We start from the raw sequence: 20,764 nt of genomic DNA, 5'->3' as shown, positions 1-20,764 counted from the left end.
CAGCCGTGTATCACCACTTGCTCATCAGATGGACTTTCCTTTGATCCCTGTTGTCCATGGTGAAGGGCAGCATATGTTGGTTGCTCCAACTTCTCCTCCATCCCTGGAGGCAGGGGCTCATCCACCCACCTGACTGGAACCGCTGTCTCAGCTGGAGTCCCTGAGGAGATGCCACACACCACTCTCAGAAGAAAAGTATTCTGACCTTGCTGCTGAATGTGTGCCAGGTCCTGGGGCTACCCATCTACTACCCCCAGGCTGCCTTCAACAGAAGCTCCATGATCCCACTCGGTGAGAGGACCCCCTCCCCAGTTACAGGCAGAGGAGAAAGGGACTCTGGAGTCATCACCTGGATTCCAAGCACTGGGTGGTGGTGTTGCTGCAGCTTGCCACTGATGGACATAGGGTCCTGCCTCTCACGATAAAAGGCCAGGACCATTTCTGCTACTTACAGGCCATCTCATCAGGGACTGCAAGATGATGCCCCTACAGGGCCGGGACTGATGTCTCTGCCCCCTTTCCCCCTGTACCCCTCGCTGAGCCTGGCCACCACCAGTGAACTGTCTTGACATCATGGAAACTGGGCAGCGTCCCCCCACACGTTTCCCTCCCGCCCCCCCTGCGCCCCTGGGAGGACTCTGGCAGTGCCGTGCTGACCACCACGCCGTGCGCCCACCTTTTTTGCCAACCCAACCCCCCACCAATTGCACAGCGCCTAGCAGGGAGGGCTCATTCTGATTGGACCGGCGGTTGACTAGATACAGTACACAGTGAGGTGCGATTGGCTGAACTGAAGATCCCAGGTGTGAGATGGTACCTGGAACATTTGTCATATTCCTAGTTTATTTTCCTCTTTATTTTCTTCTTCCTCCTCTTTTTTTAATCTTTTATTTTAATTTTTTTCTTTATTTTTTTTTCTGATTTCTTTATTGGATTTGTTTATTTATTTGGTTCATGTTTTTCCTGTTTTAATTAAGACTTTTTTTTTCTCACTAACTTACCCATCGAGAGCGGCCTGGCTAGGGGTCAGGCTGGCCCTTAACGGAGACCAAGGAGACTTGGTTAGATGACACAAACGGGGCTGGAGGGTGGGTGGGGAAAAGGGATTTCATCAAGAGGGTTCCTGCCCTACCCTTTAGAAGGGTGGTAGGTCTTAGTTTTTCCAGAAATAAGCACTTAAATCTAAAAATGCTCTATTCCCTTTTTTGCTCTCTCTCTTCCTCTTTTTGCTCTGTCCACAGTCTTTCTCCCACTGAGTGGGGCAGAAACTTGCTCAAAAGCAAGTTTGGAAGTTTCTGGTCCTTGGCAGAGCCCCTAAGGCATAAGCCCTGTTTGGAGAAGAAACAGTAAGGCTCTGCTAGAGCTCCGTGCAGTGGTCAGAAAGTCTGAAACTCCCTAGGGGCAGTCTGCCCTGCATAAAAACTTGTCTTTACCAAAGACACCTTTAAATTCTTTCTGCTGGCACTTGGCCCAGGAGGCTCATCTCCAGTGAGTCTGGTGCTGCCGTTTTCCACAGTGTGGTGGGCGTCCGGGCAGTCTTAACAGTCTGCTGTCCAAGCCACTCAGAGCCAATGTCAGTGGATGTCAGGCTGGGCATTGAGAAGAGGAGGAGGGTTATGTTGTCAAAGTGCCATCCCAAAGTTGGTTTTCCTTGTTTCCTCGTGTTTTCCTCGAGTTAGCAAGGAAGACCTTAGAAGGACTAGATGACCCAGCTCTGGACATAGCTTGTTGGGCTTTGCATCCTCTCGACCAGTAGAGACAGTGGAAGAGGGCATGACCAATGCTTTTAAAGGGCTGGGAGGCTACTGAAATTCTTCTTCCAGCTTATTTCTGGTTAAGCTAATACATAGGTGTGGTATGGACTAGATGACTTTTCCCTGCTGTGATGTTTGGTTTTATTTTTTTCTCTAACTTGCATTGATTCTGCTTCGTTTTTGCCGTTTGCCGCTTCTGTTTTGGTCTCTGTCTGTCTCTGTGTCTCTCTCTCTCTGTGTCTTTGGAGCCTATGCTAAGACTGCCCCATCTAACCTCTTTCCCCCCTCTCTGTGGGGTGTGTCTCTTTCTCTTTTTTCCCCTTTTCTTCTCTATACAGAGCTCGCTGCCCAAATCATTCAAGAGGAAGATCTCCGTTGTCTGTAAGTCTAGCCCCAAATCCCTGATACAGGTCCGGAATACCATAAAAATCAGAGTTGATAGAGAAGTAGATTCCCATTCTCTGTCAGTGGCATTCTTGTGTCACCCCCTGCCATCCCACCACCTCCACCCAGCAAATCTACATCTTTTTGGCATAGGTAGTGTTCCATTTTAAAATTCAGAACTTCACAAACAATCCTTGTTATTTTTCCCCAGTCACACTTCTTTCTTAACCCTAATGAGATATACCGTGAGATGTCTTACCATTTCTTATCTAGTCCTCCTGCTTTTATTATTTCAGATGTCTGAACCCTCAGAACCAGGAGTGGGTTTGAGGGATTCCTATAAAATGCTTACCAGTTTATGCTTTATTCTAAGAGAGCATCTGAGAAAATGAGAGTGCCCACACCTCAAACAGTAACATCTTTAACATTTTCCCAATGAGGAACTCCAAGTTGACAAAAGTGTTAATAGGTCTTTATGACTTAAATATATCAATCTGTAGTGTGAAAATAACCTAAAGCATGACCAGGTCACATCATGATCTAAAATTAAATTAACTTGGATTTTAGTATCACATAGTCTTGTTTTTCTCATTCCCATGTCGTCCTCAATCTGTCTTCCCCAGTACTTGAGATTTTTCTACCACTAAAAGTTTTAATTGCTTACCAGCCTAGTTAGCTCTCCCTTGTTGCCTTCAGAGATCAGTAGTTTTCATCTTTCAGGAAGTGGCTCCAGGCCTTTTATTGTTTACTCTGAAGCATGGTTTCCCCAGTCCCCAAATGTGGCTTCCTTAAGTTAACCTTTTACTAAAATTCCAGTCGAAGGCTCTCTGTGGGTGTTGTGGTGTGAACCAGCAGAGGGCCTGAGAGCATCTAACTGTGGGGTCCTATTTCTTGGGGACAGCAGCTACCAAGGGGGTGCCAGCTGGAAACAGTGACACAGAGGGGGGCCAGCCTAGTCGGAAGCGGCGTTGGGGAGCCAGCACGGCCACCACACAGAAGAAACCCTCCATCAGTATCACCACCGAATCACTCAAGGTGAGGTGGGAGGGGCCGGGGAAGGGAGGATGAGACATGACGTGGGAGTAGACATGGGCCCAGTATAACGGGGTGGGGGGTATCTGTGTCCCAGAGCCTCATCCCCGACATCAAACCCCTGGCGGGGCAGGAGGCTGTTGTGGATCTTCATGCCGACGACTCCCGAATCTCTGAGGATGAGACAGAGCGTAATGGTGACGATGGGACCCATGACAAGGGGCTGAAAATATGCCGGACCGTCACTCAGGTAAGGCTCCTGCACCCACTTTGGGGAAGGGGGCCATGGATGCAGAGTGGGCAACTGAGTGAGGAGCTAAGGCGGAGTCTTAGAAGGGAAGTCTGCCATCTGTGCAGAGGGTTGGGTTAGTTGGCCCTTGTAGGGTAGGGGTCAGCGGGCTACCAGATCTAACCTGTAGCCTGTAATAAAGTTCTGTAAGAACACAGCCACACCAGTTCATTTACTCTTTTATTTTGTTTTGTTTATTTTTGGCTGCGTTGGGTCTTCGTTGCGGTACGCGGGCTTCTCATTGCGGCGGCTTCTCTTGCTGCAGAGCACGGGCTTAGGCGCACGGGCTTCAGTAGTTGTGGCACATGGGCTCAGTAGTCGCGTCTCACGGGCTCTAGAGCACAGGCTCAGTAGTTGTGGCGCACGGGCTTAGTTACTCCGCGGCATGTGGGATCCCCTGGACCAGGGCTCGAACCCGTGTCCCCAGCATTGGCAGGCGGATTCTTAACCACTGCGCCACCAGGGAAGCCCAGTTCATTTACTCTTGTCTCTGGCTGCTCAAGTGCTATAATATCAGAGTTGAGTAATTGCAACTGTATGGCTCACAGAGTCTAAAATGTTTAATATCTTGCCCTCTACAGAAAAAATTTGCCAATTCCTGCCTTAGTTTTCCTCATGGCAGAGTTGAGGCACTACAAATCCCAGGATCTGGTGGAGGTGAACCCAATAATGAAATCTCCTCCCTAGTGGAAGAAGCATGTTAGGTTGACTTCCCACCATCTCTCCCCGAGAAACCAGAAACTGAAAAGAATGTACCTGTTTGGTGTTCAAGAATCCCTCTGTAGGGACTTCCCTGGTGGTCCAGTGGCTAAGACTCCACGCTCCCAGTGCAGGGGGCCTGGGTTTGATCCCTGGTCAGGGAACTAGATCCCACATGCCGCAACTAAGACCCGGGACAGCCAAATAAATAAATAATAAATAAATAAATTTTTTTTTTAAAAAAAAAGAATCCATCTGTTATCTGATACCTTACAGGTGGTGCCTTCCGAGGGCCAGGAGAATGGGCAGAGGGAAGAGGAGGAAGAAGAGAAGGAGCCTGAAGCAGAAGCCCCTGTACCTCCCCAGGTCTCAGTAGAGGTGGCCTTGCCCCCACCTGTGGAGCATGAAGTAAAGAAAGGTAGGTGCAGCATTACGAGTGAAACATGCGGCCCCCTGAATTCCCAGAGCACTTTATTTGGACCTCTTTTAAAGCGTTTAATGTTTTCTGCCTTGTGTTCTAGTATTTTACACGTCTTCTCCTAGTTATCAAGCTGCTTGAGGGCTAGGTTTGAATCTGTTTAATTTTTGCATCTCCATAATGAGGAGATCCGCCTGGACCGTACCTGGCACAGTGCAGGTGCTCAGCACATTTAGATGGGACAGTGACTGCCGGTAGGGAATTCTAAAGTCCTGCTGGAGGTGAAAGAGCCAGCATTGCTCCCTGCTCAAAGTCATTCTTGTGCTCTATTTGATAGTGACTTTAGGAGATACCTTAACTCGACGTTCCATTAGCCAGCAGAAGTCGGGAGTTTCCATTACAATTGATGACCCAGTCCGGACTGCTCAAGTGCCCTCCCCACCCCGGGGCAAGATCAGTAACATCGTGCACATCTCCAATTTGGTAAGTCATTTTTTTCCCACAGTGCAGCTTGGTTTAGAGTCTGAGCTTTGGACTCGTGTTTCTTAGGTTCAACTCCTGGATCTGCTGGTTACTCACTCATTGAGTGAGTTATTTAACCTCACAACCTGTCTCATCTGAAAAATGGGGAGAAAAAAGTATCACCCTGCAGCGTTGTCTTGAGAATTTGTAGAGAGCCTGGCCCATGATGTCTCAGTCAGTGTTACCACTCTTCTCACATTCCTGATGGAGGGTTCCTAACCTCTCTGGCCTCACCCAGACTTGGAAGCTATACTCCTGTGACAGTGGTGTGGGAAATCTTCAGACTAGTTACATGAGTATAGTTCTTGCCTTCTTTAAGACCCTGAAATTTCGTTTTCATTGGCAGGTTCGTCCCTTCACTTTAGGCCAACTGAAGGAATTGTTGGGACGTACGGGAACTCTGGTAGAAGAGGCTTTCTGGATTGACAAGATCAAATCTCACTGCTTTGTAACGGTGAGGGGAAGAAGCTGATTCTCTAGGTTGTGGCCTGTATTTCCTTTTGTGACCATCATGGGCAGATTTGAGGGCATTGTGGCAAGTGGGAGGGGTTGAAGGCCTGTTATGACCCTCTGCCTTCTCCCTCCCTCTGTCAGTACTCGACAGTAGAGGAAGCAGTTGCCACCCGCACAGCTCTACATGGGGTCAAATGGCCCCAGTCCAACCCCAAATTCCTCTGTGCTGACTATGCTGAGCAAGATGAGGTAAGAAACCAAGGGAAAAGAAGGAGCGGGGTAGGGGCAGGGGAGGCTGTTATCTGCTAGATTCCAGCTGAGATCCCGGCCAAACCTGTAGTCACTGAGATTCCTTTTCCCTCCTCTTTGGTTCCTTCAGTTGAACCATGGGGCTCCAAAGTCTGTTCACTGGTACCTGGGCTCCTCTGGTGGGAGTGATGTCATCTTCATCCTGACTGTCCTTGTCCCTCCTCTACCCGCAGCTGGATTACCACCGAGGCCTCTTGGTGGACCGTCCCTCTGAAACTAAGACAGAGGAGCAGGGGGTACCACGGCCGCTGCACCCCCCGCCCCCGCCCCCAGCCCAGCCACCACAGCACCCCAGGGCAGAGCAGCGGGAGCAGGAGCGGGCGGTGCGGGAACAGTGGGCAGAGCGGGAACGGGAGATGGAGCGGCGGGAGCGAACTCGATCAGAGCGTGAATGGGATCGGGACAAAGTTCGAGAAGGGCCCCGTTCCCGATCACGGTCCCGTGACCGCCGCCGCAAGGAACGCGCAAAGTCTAAAGAAAAGAAGAGTGAGAAGAAAGGTACTTAGCTATGGGGGGCACACATACTCAATAGTAGGTGGGAAAGGGACCCAGATGGGATGGGGCACAGTCATATGCATCAAGTCTGACTCACTTTCTTCCACCTCAGAGAAAGCTCAGGAGGAACCACCTGCCAAGCTGCTGGACGACCTTTTCCGTAAGACCAAGGCAGCTCCCTGCATCTATTGGCTCCCATTGACTGACAGCCAGGTGAGCGCCCGCCTTCCTGCCTTGAGAGGCACTCTCAAGCTCAGGAGGAACCACCTGCCAAGCTGCATCAAGGCTTGGGAGTGAGCAAGGGGAGAGTCATGTGACTATGAGAGTGAATAGGCCCAGGTATTGGCTTAAAATAATAAGGCAGAAGCTAAGCATCACAGAAAGAGGCAGTTTTAAGACCCAGTTGATTGAGTGGGCCATAGAGAAGCCAGACCCAAAAGGATAGAGGTAGACACGAGATCGGAACTCTGTAGGTGTCCCAGGAAGCTGGCGGTGCCAACCGTGCTTCTTGGAAGTTGATTTTAGTTAGCTGAGAAATCTGTGTTTAATAAACTCAGCCGTTTCTCTTTCTAATTTCTAGGGGTTTTAGCTTTTTAAATCTACGTTTCTTTGTGATGGGCCTTTTGGGAATTGTGGGCTTATGCTACTCCACTAGAGAGAATAGAGATTTGTTCATATCTAGTTAGCTTAGGAAATACCAGAGGCCAGGCATGGATGGTGCCACTACCTGTCGTGGGCATAAAAGATGAAGACTGGGAGGAGGGCTTGGGGCTCTGAGACAAGGACAGATGTGACTGCTGAGGCCCTCCCCCTTCCTGCATAACAGCAAGGCTGACAGTGGTCCCGAGCTAAGAGTGCAGGGTCCAGGCGCAGGGAGACCAGGTGAGACTCATGTGAGCAGGGCTGAGATACCTGTTCTCTGCCTTCCCTGCCTGCTACAGATTGTTCAGAAGGAGGCAGAGCGGGCTGAACGGGCCAAGGAGCGGGAGAAGCGGCGAAAGGAGCAAGAAGAAGAAGAGCAGAAGGAGCGGGAGAAGGAGGCGGAGCGGGAACGGACCCGACAGCTGGAGCGAGAGAAGCGGCGAGAGCACAGCCGGGAGAGGGACAGGGAGAGAGAGAGGGACAGGGAGCGGGACAGGGGAGATCGAGACCGGGAGAGGGACAGGGACCGGGAACGAGGCAGGGAGAGGGACCGCAGGGACACCAAGCGCCACAGCAGGAGCCGGAGTCGGAGCACGCCTGTGCGGGACCGGGGTGGGCGCCGCTAGCCAGGAGAACACTAGGGAGAGCTGCAGGCATCGGCTACCCTGCCCCAGGGGGGTTCAAGGCCACAGAGGGATAGGTACAATCTCCACCACCCTGGAACCAGGGGTCTTTCACACCTTTTGCCCAGTGCTGAAGTCTGGCTGCCACCTGTCCCCACATACCAAATGGAGCAGTGGGCATCTTCCCACCCTACCCCCATAATCTGTTTCTTGGGACTTAGCCCTCTCCTCCCTCTCATTTCCCATTAAGTCTGTGAGAGGGAAGAGCTATGTTAGGGAGGGAGGTGGTTGGCCCAGAGGTGGGGAACAGCCAGGAGCCCCAAACCTCTCTCTCGTTTTTCCTCCATCCTGCTCACCACCTCCTTTGGTACTTGCACCCCCCTTTTGGGAACAGCCGGGGCCAGGACTGGGTCACCTATGAGCTGAATCAGCATCTCCTCCTGAGTCCCAGGGCCCCTGCAGTTCCCAGTCTCTTTGGTCCTGCAGCCCATGCCTCCTGCCCACCGGTTCCACTTTATATCCACCTTTTCCTTTTGTTCAATTTTTATTTTTATTTTTTTTATTATTAAATGATGTGGTCTATGGAAAATAATAAAAATCTGACTTAGTTTTAACTAGTGTGATTGAGTGGCTTTCCTTGGGCAGGGCCTGGGTGAGAGCCATGTTGAAGGGGAGGCTGCAGCATGCAGTGCAGCCAGCATTGCTTGCATTCCATACACTTAACTTAGGCTGCTGCTACCCGGAGCAGGGACTTCCCACCCTCCCTCCATCCCTGCCTCGGCTCTGGCCACACACAGCTGTGGATCTTCCTCACTGGAGGGCCGAGGGAAAGACGCCCTGGGAAAAGGGGTGTCCCGGTGCTGTGCTAGAGGCATTTGGTCACCTGCTCACCACCTTCAAGGTGCCTCCCATAACTGCCACCAGAGGGCGGCAGCCGCTCGCTCAGTAGGCTCCTGTAAACGAGCTTCCCAAAAAGGCTCCGTGCCCTCCCCCTGATGTCGCCTCGGTCCCTGACCTGTTTGTTCCCTGGGCCCAGCCCGCGGACTCCCTGGACCCTTCTGCTGTGCTTAAGGCCCCCAGCCGGCCCGCTACCCTTCCCTGCACAGGTTCCCAAAATGCCGCCGCCTCACGGCCGGGGTCCACAGCAGCCTCCAAGGCCGGTCCGGGAACGGCGAGCCGGGCCTCCGCAGTGGGCTCCAGATTCCCCTGCTCACCGTGCGCTCGCCCTTCGCCCGGCTGCGGGGGGCGTGCGGGCCGCTTCGCGCTCCCGGGTGCGCCTTCTCCGCTAGCTCTTCGGAAACGGCCTGGAGCCGTGGCCTAGAAGCCCTCACGCCCGAGTGCCCCTCCAGGCGCTGCAGGCCGGGCCCGGGAGGGGCACCGCATCTGTATGCGCCCGGCAGCGCCGAGGGGGCGGGCAGCAGGCACCTCCCCCGCCCCCCGCTGCGCGGCCCGGGCTGGCCGGGGAGGGTCGGAGGCTGGGCTCTCCCGCGCGGCGCGGAGGCGCCTAGCTCCTCCGCAGGCGGAGCCTCCTGCCCCCGCCCCCTCCGTCTCGCTCCCTTGTTCCAGCCGGGGCCGCTCAGACCTGCAGCGGAGCCGCGGCGCCCGCTCCGATCGGCTTGGGGCTGCGCCCCCGGGACCCGGCGACGGGGGCGGGCGGGGGCGCTCCCCACCGGGCTGGGCCCCTTGGCACTGCCAGGTAAGGGCGCCTGCCCTGGAGCCCGCGGTTGGGAATCCTCGGAGGGGCAGCAGGGGGCCCGCAGCCTGCGGGTGTCTTCAGAGCGGTGAGCGGTGCGCTCCGCGGCTGGGAGCCCACTGCCGGCTCCCTTCTCCCGCGCTCTACCGCTTTCCCTTCTTCCCTCGCACCTCTCTCCCTCTTTTTCCCATCTTCCTCTCCCTCGATTTCTCTTCATCCTGCCTTCTCTCTGCCTGTTTGCCTTTTCTGCCCCTTCCCTGGCTCCCCAACCCTTCTGTCTCCTTCTTGCCCTGTCTTGCTCCATCTCCTCTTCCTCTTTGCCTTTTTCTTCCTCCACCTTTCTCTCCTCTCCTGTGTTTTCTTTTTCCTGCTTTCCTTTCCTTCCCCGTTCCTTCCCTCTGCTCTCCTCTTCCCTTCCCTTCCCGCTATCCTGTTTCCCAGTCCTCTATCGCCTTCCTTCTCTTCGTCCCGCCTCCCTCTCTGGCCCCCGGCTTCCCTCTTCCCTCGGGAAGGAAAGGACTGTCAGGTGTATGTCTGCTCTAGGGGAGGAGGGGCGCAGCCACAGCCACCTGAGGGGTCCCCCTTGGAGGAGAGGGAGGAGACAGTGGTGGGAAGGGTCCTCTAGCTTCCTTCCCACAGCCCCTCCTGGCTGCCCCTTCTCCCAGAATGAAGTTCCGCACCGGGGCGGCCTGGTCTGACCCCGGCAGCTAAAGCTGCCCCTTCCTGCTCATCACACGTACTGAAAGCCCCTCTGCCCCCTCTTCCACCCATTCTCAAGGCTGGTACCCATGACTCCTCTCTGCCTTTCAGGCACCCAGGCTACCTCCTTTGATCTCTTTCCTCCTGTCTCTTGCTGCCATTCTGTCTCTGTCTCTGACAGTCCCTGAATCTTGGTCTCACCCTTAATCACGCTGTGTCTCTAGCCTCTGGGTCTGCCTCTGCTCCCCCTCCCCAGTCTTCGGCCTCTACCACCCCTCTTCTTTCAGCTCTGGCCCCCCACTCTGCCTCGGGAGCCCAGTCCCCCTTCAAGGACTTCAGCTAGCTGTGTGCCGGGTGCAGGTTCTGGAGAGGCGGGGTTCCTGTGGAGGACGGACTTTCACAGGCTCTCAACCCTGTCTGAGGCTGCCCTCCTTGTCATCTCAGCCTGACCTAGGCGCCCTGAGACCACACTTCCATGAATCCCAATCCCTGGATTTTAAGCCCTTTCCCTGGTAGCCCCCATCTCCTCCAGCCCCAAGCTGCATGCCCACCCTGGGAGCACAGGGGCCAGTTTGGGGTTCCAAGCCCTCCCAGCATCCCCTCTCCTATTTTCTTCCCAAGCTTCTCTACTCAGAGTTGAGTGGCAGGAGATGTATCAGCTTGGAGGGCTGGAGGTGAATACGGGCAGAGCCTGGGTGGAGGGAAAGATCAGACTGTTTGCTCTCTGTCTTAGCCTGGGTTCTGGGCAGTGGGGCGTCTGGTTCCTTGGAGGTGTGATCTTCCGCATCTAACTTCGGGGAAGGGAGGTTTAAGGGTTTTCTTAACCGTAAACAGCTGCCCATCCTGCAGGTGTGGATCCATGGGGCAGCCCCAAAGCATCTGCCCCTCTGCCCCAGCCAGCTCATGCCTCAGCACCCGGGAGCAGTGAACAGAGCCCTGGCTGAGCCCAAACATGTGGGGCCTGGTGAGGCTCCTGCTGGCCTGGCTGGGTGGCTGGAGCTGCATGGGGCGCCTGGCAGCCCCAGCCCGGGCTTGGGCAGGGTCCCGGGGGGGCCCAGGACCAGCACTGCTTCGGACCCGACGGAGCTGGGTGTGGAACCAGTTCTTTGTCATTGAGGAATATGCCGGACCAGAGCCTGTCCTTATTGGCAAGGTAAGGATCAACCCCTCCCATGTCTACCCTGACCCTCAAGGCCCTGCCCTGCAACTTCATCACTTCTGCAATGACCTTGGTCCCTCAGGACACCCAACACTCCACCCAATCCTAGATTTAGGCTCTAACTTTCTGTCCCTATGCTTGGAACCCGCTGCCATGTTTCCCCGATCCCTACAGCTGCACTCAGATGTGGACAGGGGTGAGGGCCGCACCAAGTACCTGCTGACCGGAGAGGGGGCAGGCACTGTATTTGTGATTGACGAGGCCACAGGCAATATCCATGTCACCAAAAGCCTGGACCGGGAGGAGAAGGCACAGTACGTTCTACTGGCCCAAGCTGTGGACCGAGCCTCCAACCGACCCCTGGAGCCCCCATCGGAGTTCATTATCAAGGTGCAAGACATCAACGACAATCCACCCATCTTTCCCCTTGGGCCCTACCACGCCACAGTGCCCGAGATGTCCAATGTCGGTGAGTACCCCAGGTCTGGACATCCCGGATCCCATCTCCTAGAGTGCCCTCACCTCTCCTTCCCCCACTGCTTTCTGCCCCAGAACCCACCTCCTGCAATTCAGCCCCGCTCATGTCTGGGTCCCGCCCATCTACCCTTCTTCCCCACTTGGCTCTGCCCCGGCTGAGCGGGGTGCCGGGGTCCCCCACAGGGACATCAGTGATCCAGGTGACTGCTCACGATGCCGATGACCCCAGCTACGGGAACAGCGCCAAGCTGGTGTACACTGTGCTGGATGGACTGCCTTTCTTCTCTGTGGACCCCCAGACTGGTGAGGATAGAGCTTGGGAGGCAAGTAGGGCGGCCGTGGGGACAGGCACCCCCTGACTTATCGTCTCTCCCCCTAGGAGTGGTGCGGACCGCCATCCCCAACATGGACCGCGAGACACAGGAGGAGTTCTTGGTGGTGATTCAGGCCAAGGACATGGGCGGCCACATGGGGGGGCTGTCGGGCAGCACTACGGTGACGGTCACCCTCAGCGATGTCAACGACAACCCCCCCAAGTTCCCTCAGAGTAAGGGACAAGTGCCCCGCCTGAGCCGCCCTTTGACCACCCCCAGCCCTACAGCCTCGGGTGAAGCCTCCCCCACCCCTCCCCCAGCCAGGCCTGGGAGAAGGACGTGCTGGGGGAGGGAGGAGGGCCGGGGACCTCTCTCAGAACGTCTCCCTCCATCCACCCCAAGGCCTGTACCAGTTCTCCGTGATGGAGACCGCTGGGCCGGGCACCCTGGTGGGCCGGCTGCGGGCCCAGGACCCAGACCTGGGGGACAACGCCCTCATGGCATACAGCATCCTGGATGGGGAGGGGTCCGAGGCCTTCAGCATCAGCACAGACTCCCGGGGTCGAGATGGGCTCCTCACTGTCCGCAAGGTTAGCCTCCCGTCTGCTAGTGCTGCGGACCCACTCACACCTGCCTCCTGCCCCACGGGACACGCTTCTAACTGGGCTAGGACAGGCTCGGTCGGGATCCCTGTGTTGGAGCTTAGAGATTATGGTCATCTCCTCATTTTTCAGATGAGGGCCTAAGGCCCAGAATGGGGGAGTGACTGGCTCAGGGCTTTGCACAGAGCAAGTCTGTGATGGAACTGGGGGCAGACCTAGAGTTCTGACGGAGTAACCTGCGCCCCACCCCACCCCGACCACCGAGGCCACTGCCCCTCTGGTGCCCACCTCCCGGGTTCGCACCTGCCTCAGTCACTCCGTCTCCCTCACCACAGCCCCTAGACTTCGAGACCCGTCGCTCCTACTCCTTCCGTGTGGAGGCAACCAACACGCTCATCGACCCAGCCTACCTGCGGCGAGGGCCCTTCAAGGACGTGGCCTCAGTGCGCGTGGCTGTGCAGGACGCCCCAGAACCACCCGCTTTCACCCAGGCTGCCTACCGCCTGACAGTCCCCGAGAACAAGTCTCCCGGGACCCTGGTGGGCCAGGTGTCAGCCGCTGACCTGGACTCCCGGGCCAGCCCAATCAGGTGAGCTGGGGTGCAGGCGGGCTCAGGGCCAGGGCCCAGCAGCAGGCTATTCCCGCCTGAGGATGTGCCCCCGTTACTGCAAATCACGCTCACCTCCTGGCAGAAGTCTCCCTCGCTGCAGGCCTGGGGCCAGGGGAGGGCTGGAGGACCTTGCTAACCCCTCCCACACTCTCCACCCATCCCTCTGGGTGGATGATAGTAGCGCCTCCCAGTGGCAGTGCGAGCAGATGGAATCTCATCTGATGAGTGCGATGGATCAGTTGATGGCATGGCTATTGATCACTGGCTCAGCGCTTCACATTTTACCCGCTTGATAACATTTCCTTCTCCCAACAACCTGTGAGAGTCGGATAGTAGATAAGGGGAGTAACCGTATCAGCTCCGGTCGCTTTAGAGCTGCGGTCCCCGACCTTCTTGGCAGCAGGGACCGGTTTTGTGCAAGATAATTTTTCCACGGATGGAGGGGAGTTGGGGGGCGTTGGGAGTGGTTCAGGCGGTAACGCGAGCGATGGGGAGCGGCAGATGAAGCTTCGCTCGCTTGCCCGCTGCTCACCTCCTGCTGTGTGGCTCAGTTCCTAACAGGCCATGGACCAGTACTGGTCCGCAGCCCGGGGTTTGGGGACCCCTGCTTTAGAGGCTTGGCCCCGAGAGGTTGAGTAATTTGCCCAAGGTCGCACAGTCAGTAAGTAGCAGTGCTGGGATTCAAATTCAGACTTGTCGGCCCCAAGAAGACCCACTCTTTCCACCGCCCCAGCCAGCATCCCTGTCATAGCACTGAGGCAGTCATTCCCATTTTGTAGTTGAGGAAACAGGTTAAAAGATTTGCCCAAGGTCACACAGCTGGCCTGAGACAGAACAGGGCTAGAACTTGGGTCCCTGGTCCCCAGAACAGAGCCCCAGAAGTCAGAAAGACAGAGCAGTGTTTACCCGATGTCACCTCTGTCTCTCTCCCTGCAGGCCCAAGAAACCCAGTCCCCGGCATGTTAGGACAGGTGTTTAATGCTGATGACTCCCCGGGGATATTTGTCTTTTGAGGGGACCCTAACGTGAACTATGGCTCTGGGTGCGCGTCTCTGGCCAGCTCAGGCCCTCTGCCCAGCTGAGCCATGAGGCCCAGCAAGGTGAACAGAGGGAGGGAGGGGGTAGCTGCAAGCTCTGGCCCTGCCCCAGATCAGCCCCCAGCCCCGCTCCATCTCCCCAGATACTCCATCCTCCCCCACTCGGACCCGGAGCACTGCTTCTCCATCGAGCCTGAAGACGGTACCATCCGCACGGCAGTGCCCCTGGACCGCGAGGCTCGTGTCTGGCACAACCTCACGGTGCTGGCCACAGAAGTCGGTGAGGAGTCCTGGGCCCCCAGGTGACCCGGGAGGAGGCAGCAGCCTCCCAGCAGAGGGGCCGTCCCTGGGGACGTATGGGGGTGGGGGAGGGCGGCTAGTGCCATCACACCCTCACCCAGCGTACAGCCGTTGGGTCCCCAGCCTGCATCATCACCACCAGGCAGGCCCTCTGGTCTCCTGGCTGGGCTGGGCACAGTGGGTCTGCCTGAGCATTTCCCCTCACCTTCAGCTGGCTCCCATATCTGACTTTCCCCAACCCGGAAATAAACCTAACCTTGAATAGCTTCCTGCACCCTGGGAGACCTTGCCTGGCCCACTCTGCTTCAGGCTGAAGGGGCGTCAGGAAGGGGCTGGGCCCCTCCTCTGGGAGCTGACCGGGGCCGGGGTGGGGGGGGGTGCCAGGAATCCCTCTCTGGGAAGCCCTGCCGGGAGCCCTCAAGGGTGGGGAGAGGGACCAGCTCCATGCACTGCCATGTCAGTCACCGGTCACCAGTAGTGTGGTTCAGCCTTAGACCTCCCTCCCTTCTATGAAGCTCTCCTCACCACGCCTGCTCACGCCTCAGGGTCTCCTACATTTGCTGTCTGTGCCCTGTTTAGGGGAATTGTCACTGTGTGCATACATACTTGTACATGTCAGTGAAGAGCTATATGTGTGTGTACGCGTGGATGTGTACTTACATGTGTATGATTCCATACGTGTGGAAAATACATATACATACATACACATATGTTTGTGAGTATACGTCTATAGCTGCATGTATGTGTATGTAGTTGAGTGTATAGAATTGTATTTATATTATTTGTGCATATGTGTAATTGGATGTGTATAGTGATAGATACAAGTAGCTGTTTGTATATATTGTTTTGTGCATGTGAGTGTTTCTGGACAGATAGTAATAATTTACTATTTATTGTGTATCGGACACTGTTCTAAGTACCAAATATGGATTAATTCATTTAATCATCACCACAACTTTATGAAGAAGGTACGATTTTTTCCCCCATTTTAAAGGGAGGAAACTCGGGCAAAGAGAAGTTAAGTAACTTCCCAAGGTCACACAGACATTAAGTGGTGGGGCCTCAGTCCCAGTCAGGCTGCAGAATCTCAGCTGTTATCTCCTCTGTCATACTGCCTCTCATATGTGTCGAATTGTATGTAGATAGGTTTATGTTTATGACCATGCAGCTGTGTGGTGGTGCATGCGTGTCTGTCCGTGCGACATCCCTGTATTTGTGGTATATGTAGTGTGTTTGTGGCTGCCTGTGTATACGTAGCCCTGCGTGTGTGTGTGTGTGTGTGTGTGTGTGTGTGTATTCCCCTCAGTGTCTTCTCATCTCCTGCCACATCCTGCTCCCCACCCCTAGAAATCCCAATACTGACTAGCAGGCCCTGGGCCTTAACTGCAGCGAAGGAATGGACCCCAGCCCCGTCCCATCTCAGGGTATCCCAGGCCCTTTAGCCAGGCAGTCCGCTCCTCTGCCCAGGCTGTCAGCTCAGCACCTTCCCAAGAGCCAGCCAGCTCTCCCTCAACTTGGGGAAAAGACTAAAGGAACCGAGACGTTTAGCCTAGAGGAGGTGAACACTGGGGCAGGCAGGGATGCACAATTTCCGTTTTCTCTTGGATGCCATTGGCAGTGAGGAGCAAGGCAGGGTAATGGTGGGAGCCACCCAATGACGAGGGGGCCTGTGTCTGGCTATGGTACCCAGGCTGGCCTGGCTCTGCCCCTGAGTGTCACGTAGCTCCTCCCTCCCCAAGGTCAACTCTAAGTGATACTCATTGCTACACCACAGCCTCCCAGACCTCTGATGGGGGGTGTGTGTGTGTGTGTGTGTGTGTGTGTGTGTGTGTGTGTGTGTCCGTCCACCGGTTTTGTGCATGAAAACGCATTCTCTGCGTCCTGGGGGTCGTGATACTACATTCACTGTATATATCGAACATTCACTTCATGTACGTTGCATTTGTTTTAAAACACTGAGTATATATCAAATGGATGGTATGAATGTGTTTGTATCTTTCATGGCTACTGTCTGTGTGCATCCGGTATGCATCCTCTGTCTACCTTTCCTTTATGGCACGTGTACCCTGCATGTGGGTTATTGTATATGTATGTTATGGGTGCTACACTCCTGTTGAGTGTATATGGTATATATATTGCACATATCTTGGGTACCACATGGCTGTTGTATGCACTTGTTCCATTCATTTCACAACATTGTTTGCTACTTGCATATTGCATGCATTATCTCATGTGTCCCACACGCATGCTATGTGCTATGTGTGGCATCCATGCCCACACACCCCGTGTGTTGTGTGTAACTGTGATGTGTGTGCTTGCATGGGATGTATGTGTTTGTGTTCTGGCTTCAGACAGCTCCGCACAGGCCTCCCGGGTGCAAGTGGCCGTCCAGACCCTGGATGAGAATGACAATGCTCCCCAACTGGCTGAGCCCTACGACACCTTTGTGTGTGAATCTGCAGCCCCCGGCCAGGTGAGCCGCTGGGGCAGAGGGGTTGGGACCTCAAGACCTCTCCAGCTGCCCACTCCATACAAGGCTTCTTTTCTTCCTCCCAGCTGATTCAGGTCATCAGGGCCCTGGACAGAGATGAAGTCGGCAACAATAGCCGTATCTCCCTTCAAGGTCCTCTGGACCCCGATGCCAACTTCACTGTACGGGACAACCGAGGTGGGTAGCCTCCTACAACCGTGCCCATGCCTGCTTCCCTCCTCTCCTCTACCACCCCCAGCCCTGCCCGCCTACCTGGGCCCTCCACCCAACAGAAGGTGGATGTGGTTTGGGGAGTTCCCTGGTGGCCTAGTGGTTAGGATTCTGGGCTTTCACTGCCGTGGCCTGGGTTCAATCCCTGGTTGGGGAACTGAGATCCTGCAAGCCACATGCACAGTGGGGCTAAAAAAAAAAAAAACACACAGGGTGGATGTGGTTTTGCTCTTTGCAAACCTTCCGCACAGAAAGCTGTCTCCATGGGCTGCACCGACCTTACTGGGAAGGTGTCCCAGGAGGTGACCCAACACCTTCCTCTCCCACAGATGGCTCTGCCAGCCTGCTGCTGCCCTCTCGCCCCGCTCCGCCCCGCCAGGCCCCCTACCTGGTCCCCATCGAACTGTGGGATTGGGGGCAGCCGGCACTGAGCAGTACTGCCACAGTGACTGTCAGCGTGTGCCGCTGCCGGCCTGATGGCTCCGTGGCATCCTGCCGGCCCGAGGCCCAGCTCTCACCTGCTGGGCTCAGCACCGGGGCCCTGCTCGCCATCATCACCTGTGTGGGCACCCTGCTTGGTGAGTCAGGCCACAGTGGGACGTAAATGTGGGGTCCAGGCCTGCAGGGTGTGTGGAGAGGAACGAGGACACTGGACATAGGGAAATCCATCCTGGGTCTTGAAGGAACCCTCATGCCTGGATTTTCCCACTGCCTCATGCATCCGAGAGAAAAGCTCTGGCCTCATATCCCTGGCCTGTCAATCTAATGACAGTCATGAGCCATAAAAACTGTTTATTGAGCCCTGACTCTGGGCCCCGTGTGGCGTTGGGCACAGCACTTGGTATTTCATCCTTTCAACAACCCTAAGGGGTAACTATGTTTTCCCTCTTTTCCACACAAGCAATCTAAGGGCGAAAGAGGTTCAGAGAAGTTAAGCAACTTTCCATGGTCACACAGCGAGTAAAGGGTTGAAGTCAGGATTCAAACGAGCTTTGCCAGATGTCAAACCCAGGGCTTGCCACCCCTAGGCCGTTCTGATTGGAACCAGGCTGCCCCGTGCCTGGCCCTGCCGGCTCAGCGGCCCGTGTGCGCCTCTCCCCCAGCCCTGGTGGTGCTCTTCGTGGCCCTGCGACACCAGAAGCAGGAAGCCCTGATGGTGCTGGAGGAGGAGGACGTGCGTGAGAACATCATCACCTACGACGACGAGGGCGGCGGCGAGGAGGACACGGAGGCCTTCGACATCAGCGCCCTGCAAAACCCCGACGGGGCCGCCCCGCCGGCTCCCGGCCCTCCCGCGCGCCGAGATGTGCTGCCCTGGGCCAGGGCGCCGCGCCAGCCCCGGCCCCCCGGCCCCGCCGACGTGGCGCAGCTGCTGGCGCTGCGGCTGCACGGGGCGGACGACGACCCCAGCGTCCCACCCTACGACTCGGTGCAGGTGTACGGCTACGAGGGCCGGGGCTCCTCCTGCGGCTCCCTCAGCTCCCTGGGCTCCGGCAGCGAGATCGGCGGCGCCCCGGGCCCCGCTGAGCCGCTGGACGACTGGGGGCCGCTCTTCCGCACCCTGGCCGAGCTCTACGGGGCCAAGGAGACCCCTGTCCCCTGAGAGCTGGCCTGGCCCTGCCCGCCGCGGCGGGGCGGCGCACAGGCCCTCTGAGTGAGCCCCCGGGGTCCAGGCAGGCGGCAGCAGCCCAGGGGTCCCCAGGCCTCCCCAATCCCCGTGTCCCTCCTCCCCACTTCCCCAGGGCAACCTCCTCCTTACCTCCCTCATCCTGAGTCGTCTGTTCGTCTCTCTCCAGGGATCTCTGTCTCTGTCTCTGACACTCTCCCTGTCTGGGTCTGCATTGTGCGGCTCAGACTCTGAATCTCTCCGTTCTCTCACTGTGATTCCACTTTCTTGTGGCTCTGTTTTGGTCTCCCCCATTCTAAATCTGTCGCTCACGGCTCTCTCTGTCTCCCGTGCCCGCACACATGCTCTCTGTCTGTCTCCTGCCCACATCTGCCCGCATTCTCTGTGGGTCCCTGTGACTGGCTTTTTGGTTTCTTCCGTTGTCCATCCCAGAAACAAAGAGAAATTTCCAACCACTGCTGCCCACCCTCCTGCAGGGGATGTTCTGCCCCAGGTCAGTGTCCCTAGACTATGTGGAGCACAGGGGTGGCCCAAAGCCCTCCCCCACGCCCCACCTCTCACTCGGGCTCTCCTGTCGTTGCAGACCTGCCCACATGGTTCCATCCATCACTCATGGCCTCATCCTGGCTCCACTGGCCTCCAGCAGAGAGAGGGAGCCAGCCCACCTCCCAGGGCAAGCGCTCCAGCCCCCAACGTGGCCACCTCCCTGGAGCTCTGCCCAGCTGTCAGCCAGCCCTGGGCATCCTAGCTCTGAGCATTGTCTTGTGTGCTTCCCAGGCCCCAGGGGGAGGGATGGGAAGGAAAGAGGGAGGCAGCTGGGGAAGGGGAAGGGGAAGAGGGAGGAAGGGGAGGGGCCTCCATCTCTAATTTCATAATAAACAAACACTTTATTTTGTAAAGCTGGAGTCCTGCTTTCCTTTCTGCACTCAGGTGTCTGTAAGAGCTTCACTGTGCCAAAGGGCTGGAGGAGGGGCCTAAGCCCACCCCCTCGGCTCCTTCTCCTTTCTCCTTTGGGGGACAGTCGCTTCAAGTCCCTTTAATAGAGGAGGCTTTGGGTTGATAGCATTCAGGGACGAAGGAGATGACATGTACCTCTACCCCCACGACCTCTGGGTTCTCTGTTGGTCTCAAACTGTCCAAGGAAATTAAGATGTGGAGATTGGCCAGAGGGGAAAGTGGGAAGGAGAAAGTGGAGAAAAGGGGGAGCTATAAAAGACTAAGAAGAGAGGAAGAGGAGTTCTAGACTAGGAATAAGTATGGATGGGGAACAGCAGGGGGGGCAAGCCAGTGCCTCCTGGGGCCTGTGGTCCCAGTTGGAGAAAGGGTGGCCCAGGGCGAGGTGGCACAGTCACAGTGGATCTGGGGCCTGCTGCCCCACCTTTAATTCTTCCCAGTCTCTGGTCTTACTCTTTGTGGGCACAAAGAGGAGGGAGAGGGACCAGGGAGGCGGGCTGTTCGAAGGGCTGAATCAAAGTCAGCTGGGGTGGGAGCCCAGCGGGTGGCCAGCATCTCTCACCGCGCACTCCCTAAGCAGAGAAGGGGTCCACCCGGCAACCAGAATTAGCACCCACGCCTCGTAACTCCAGGCAGGGCTCCTGGGGACTCAAGTAGATGGGTCAGGATAGGTCCTTGTGACCTTCCCCTCCAAGTGCGGAGTGCTGATAATCAGGGACAGCTGCTCTAATGGGAAGATGCCTTCTTGTACCTTCCACGCCGTTTGGTTAGGGCAACCAGGTGGTGGGAGGACAAGGACCCTGCTCCGATGCTGGCATTGTCATTGACTCTGCTGAAGGCTGGCATTGTCATTGACTCTGCTGAAGGCTAGAACCGGGCCCCTGCCTGCCTGAAGGCCTGAGTGAGAGCAGACTGTCTGCCCCTGAGGGAGACGATTAGGAGGCAGCACTCCAAGCAGGGTGCCAGAAGAA

General features: G+C 56.1%; 2 protein-coding genes and 1 long non-coding RNA gene across 9 annotated transcripts in view; 2 read left to right on the top strand and 1 right to left on the bottom strand.

Annotated features, from left to right (window-relative positions):
* Positions 1 to 8,234, top strand: part of ACIN1 (apoptotic chromatin condensation inducer 1) — a 32,742-nt gene extending 24,508 nt beyond the window's left edge. The window contains exons 10-19 of one of the 4 annotated variants that reach the window (XM_061180638.1): positions 2,093 to 2,135; positions 3,043 to 3,173; positions 3,304 to 3,420; positions 4,435 to 4,576; positions 4,914 to 5,059; positions 5,445 to 5,552; positions 5,693 to 5,800; positions 6,034 to 6,358; positions 6,468 to 6,568; positions 7,297 to 8,234. In XM_061180638.1, the coding sequence (XP_061036621.1) occupies positions 2,093 to 2,135; positions 3,043 to 3,173; positions 3,304 to 3,420; positions 4,435 to 4,576; positions 4,914 to 5,059; positions 5,445 to 5,552; positions 5,693 to 5,800; positions 6,034 to 6,358; positions 6,468 to 6,568; positions 7,297 to 7,623 (1,548 nt within the window). In that variant the 3' untranslated portion in view covers positions 7,624 to 8,234. Of the gene's footprint in view, positions 1 to 2,092; positions 2,136 to 3,039; positions 3,174 to 3,267; positions 3,421 to 4,434; positions 4,577 to 4,913; positions 5,060 to 5,444; positions 5,553 to 5,692; positions 5,801 to 6,033; positions 6,359 to 6,467; positions 6,569 to 7,296 lie in introns of all 4 variants that reach the window. The other 3 variants (XM_061180635.1, XM_061180636.1, XM_061180634.1) reach the window with 3 other exon arrangements.
* On the bottom strand, positions 3,942 to 6,352 carry LOC133084283 (uncharacterized). Its single transcript, XR_009699414.1, has 3 exons — positions 5,967 to 6,352; positions 4,216 to 4,342; positions 3,942 to 3,964 (listed from the first exon to the last, which is right to left on the bottom strand). It is a non-coding gene; the product is annotated as an uncharacterized LOC133084283 (long non-coding RNA).
* A 957-nt stretch (positions 8,235 to 9,191) lies between the features above and the next one.
* CDH24 (cadherin 24) lies at positions 9,192 to 19,653 on the top strand. Of its 4 annotated transcripts, none has more exons than XR_009699413.1 (13): positions 9,192 to 9,316; positions 10,862 to 11,165; positions 11,346 to 11,640; positions 11,832 to 11,951; positions 12,028 to 12,195; positions 12,365 to 12,552; positions 12,900 to 13,153; positions 14,355 to 14,491; positions 16,863 to 16,984; positions 17,068 to 17,179; positions 17,542 to 17,790; positions 18,316 to 19,332; positions 19,423 to 19,653. XR_009699413.1 is itself a non-coding variant. In XM_061180633.1 (12 exons), exons 2-12 carry the CDS (start codon positions 10,965 to 10,967, stop codon positions 18,813 to 18,815), a joined length of 2,421 nt encoding a protein of 806 aa, XP_061036616.1. In that variant the 5' UTR covers positions 9,192 to 9,316; positions 10,862 to 10,964; the 3' UTR covers positions 18,816 to 19,653. The 4 variants fall into 4 exon arrangements, 1 of the variants encoding a protein (XP_061036616.1); XR_009699411.1 differs by having other exon boundaries at positions 18,241 to 19,332; XR_009699412.1 differs by lacking the exon at positions 9,192 to 9,316 and adding an exon at positions 10,386 to 10,686 and having other exon boundaries at positions 18,241 to 19,332.
* Positions 19,654 to 20,764: the final 1,111 nt, after the last annotated feature.

This window comes from Eubalaena glacialis, chromosome 2 (genome assembly GCF_028564815.1).
Source record: "Eubalaena glacialis isolate mEubGla1 chromosome 2, mEubGla1.1.hap2.+ XY, whole genome shotgun sequence".
In the NCBI taxonomy this organism is placed as follows: Eukaryota; Metazoa; Chordata; class Mammalia; order Artiodactyla; family Balaenidae; genus Eubalaena; species Eubalaena glacialis.
This window is presented reverse-complemented; position numbering and strand designations above follow the sequence as displayed.

Coding starts and splice junctions, on each gene's coding strand:
- CDH24 (XM_061180633.1), top strand. CDS start 10,965: ATGTGGGGCCTGGTGAGGCTCCTGCTGGCCTGGCTGGGTGGCTGGAGC. Junction 13,154..14,354: donor TCCCGGGCCAGCCCAATCAG/GTGAGCTGGGGT, acceptor CCATCTCCCCAG/ATACTCCATCCTCCCCCACT. Junction 16,985..17,067: donor AATCTGCAGCCCCCGGCCAG/GTGAGCCGCTGG, acceptor TCTTCCTCCCAG/CTGATTCAGGTCATCAGGGC.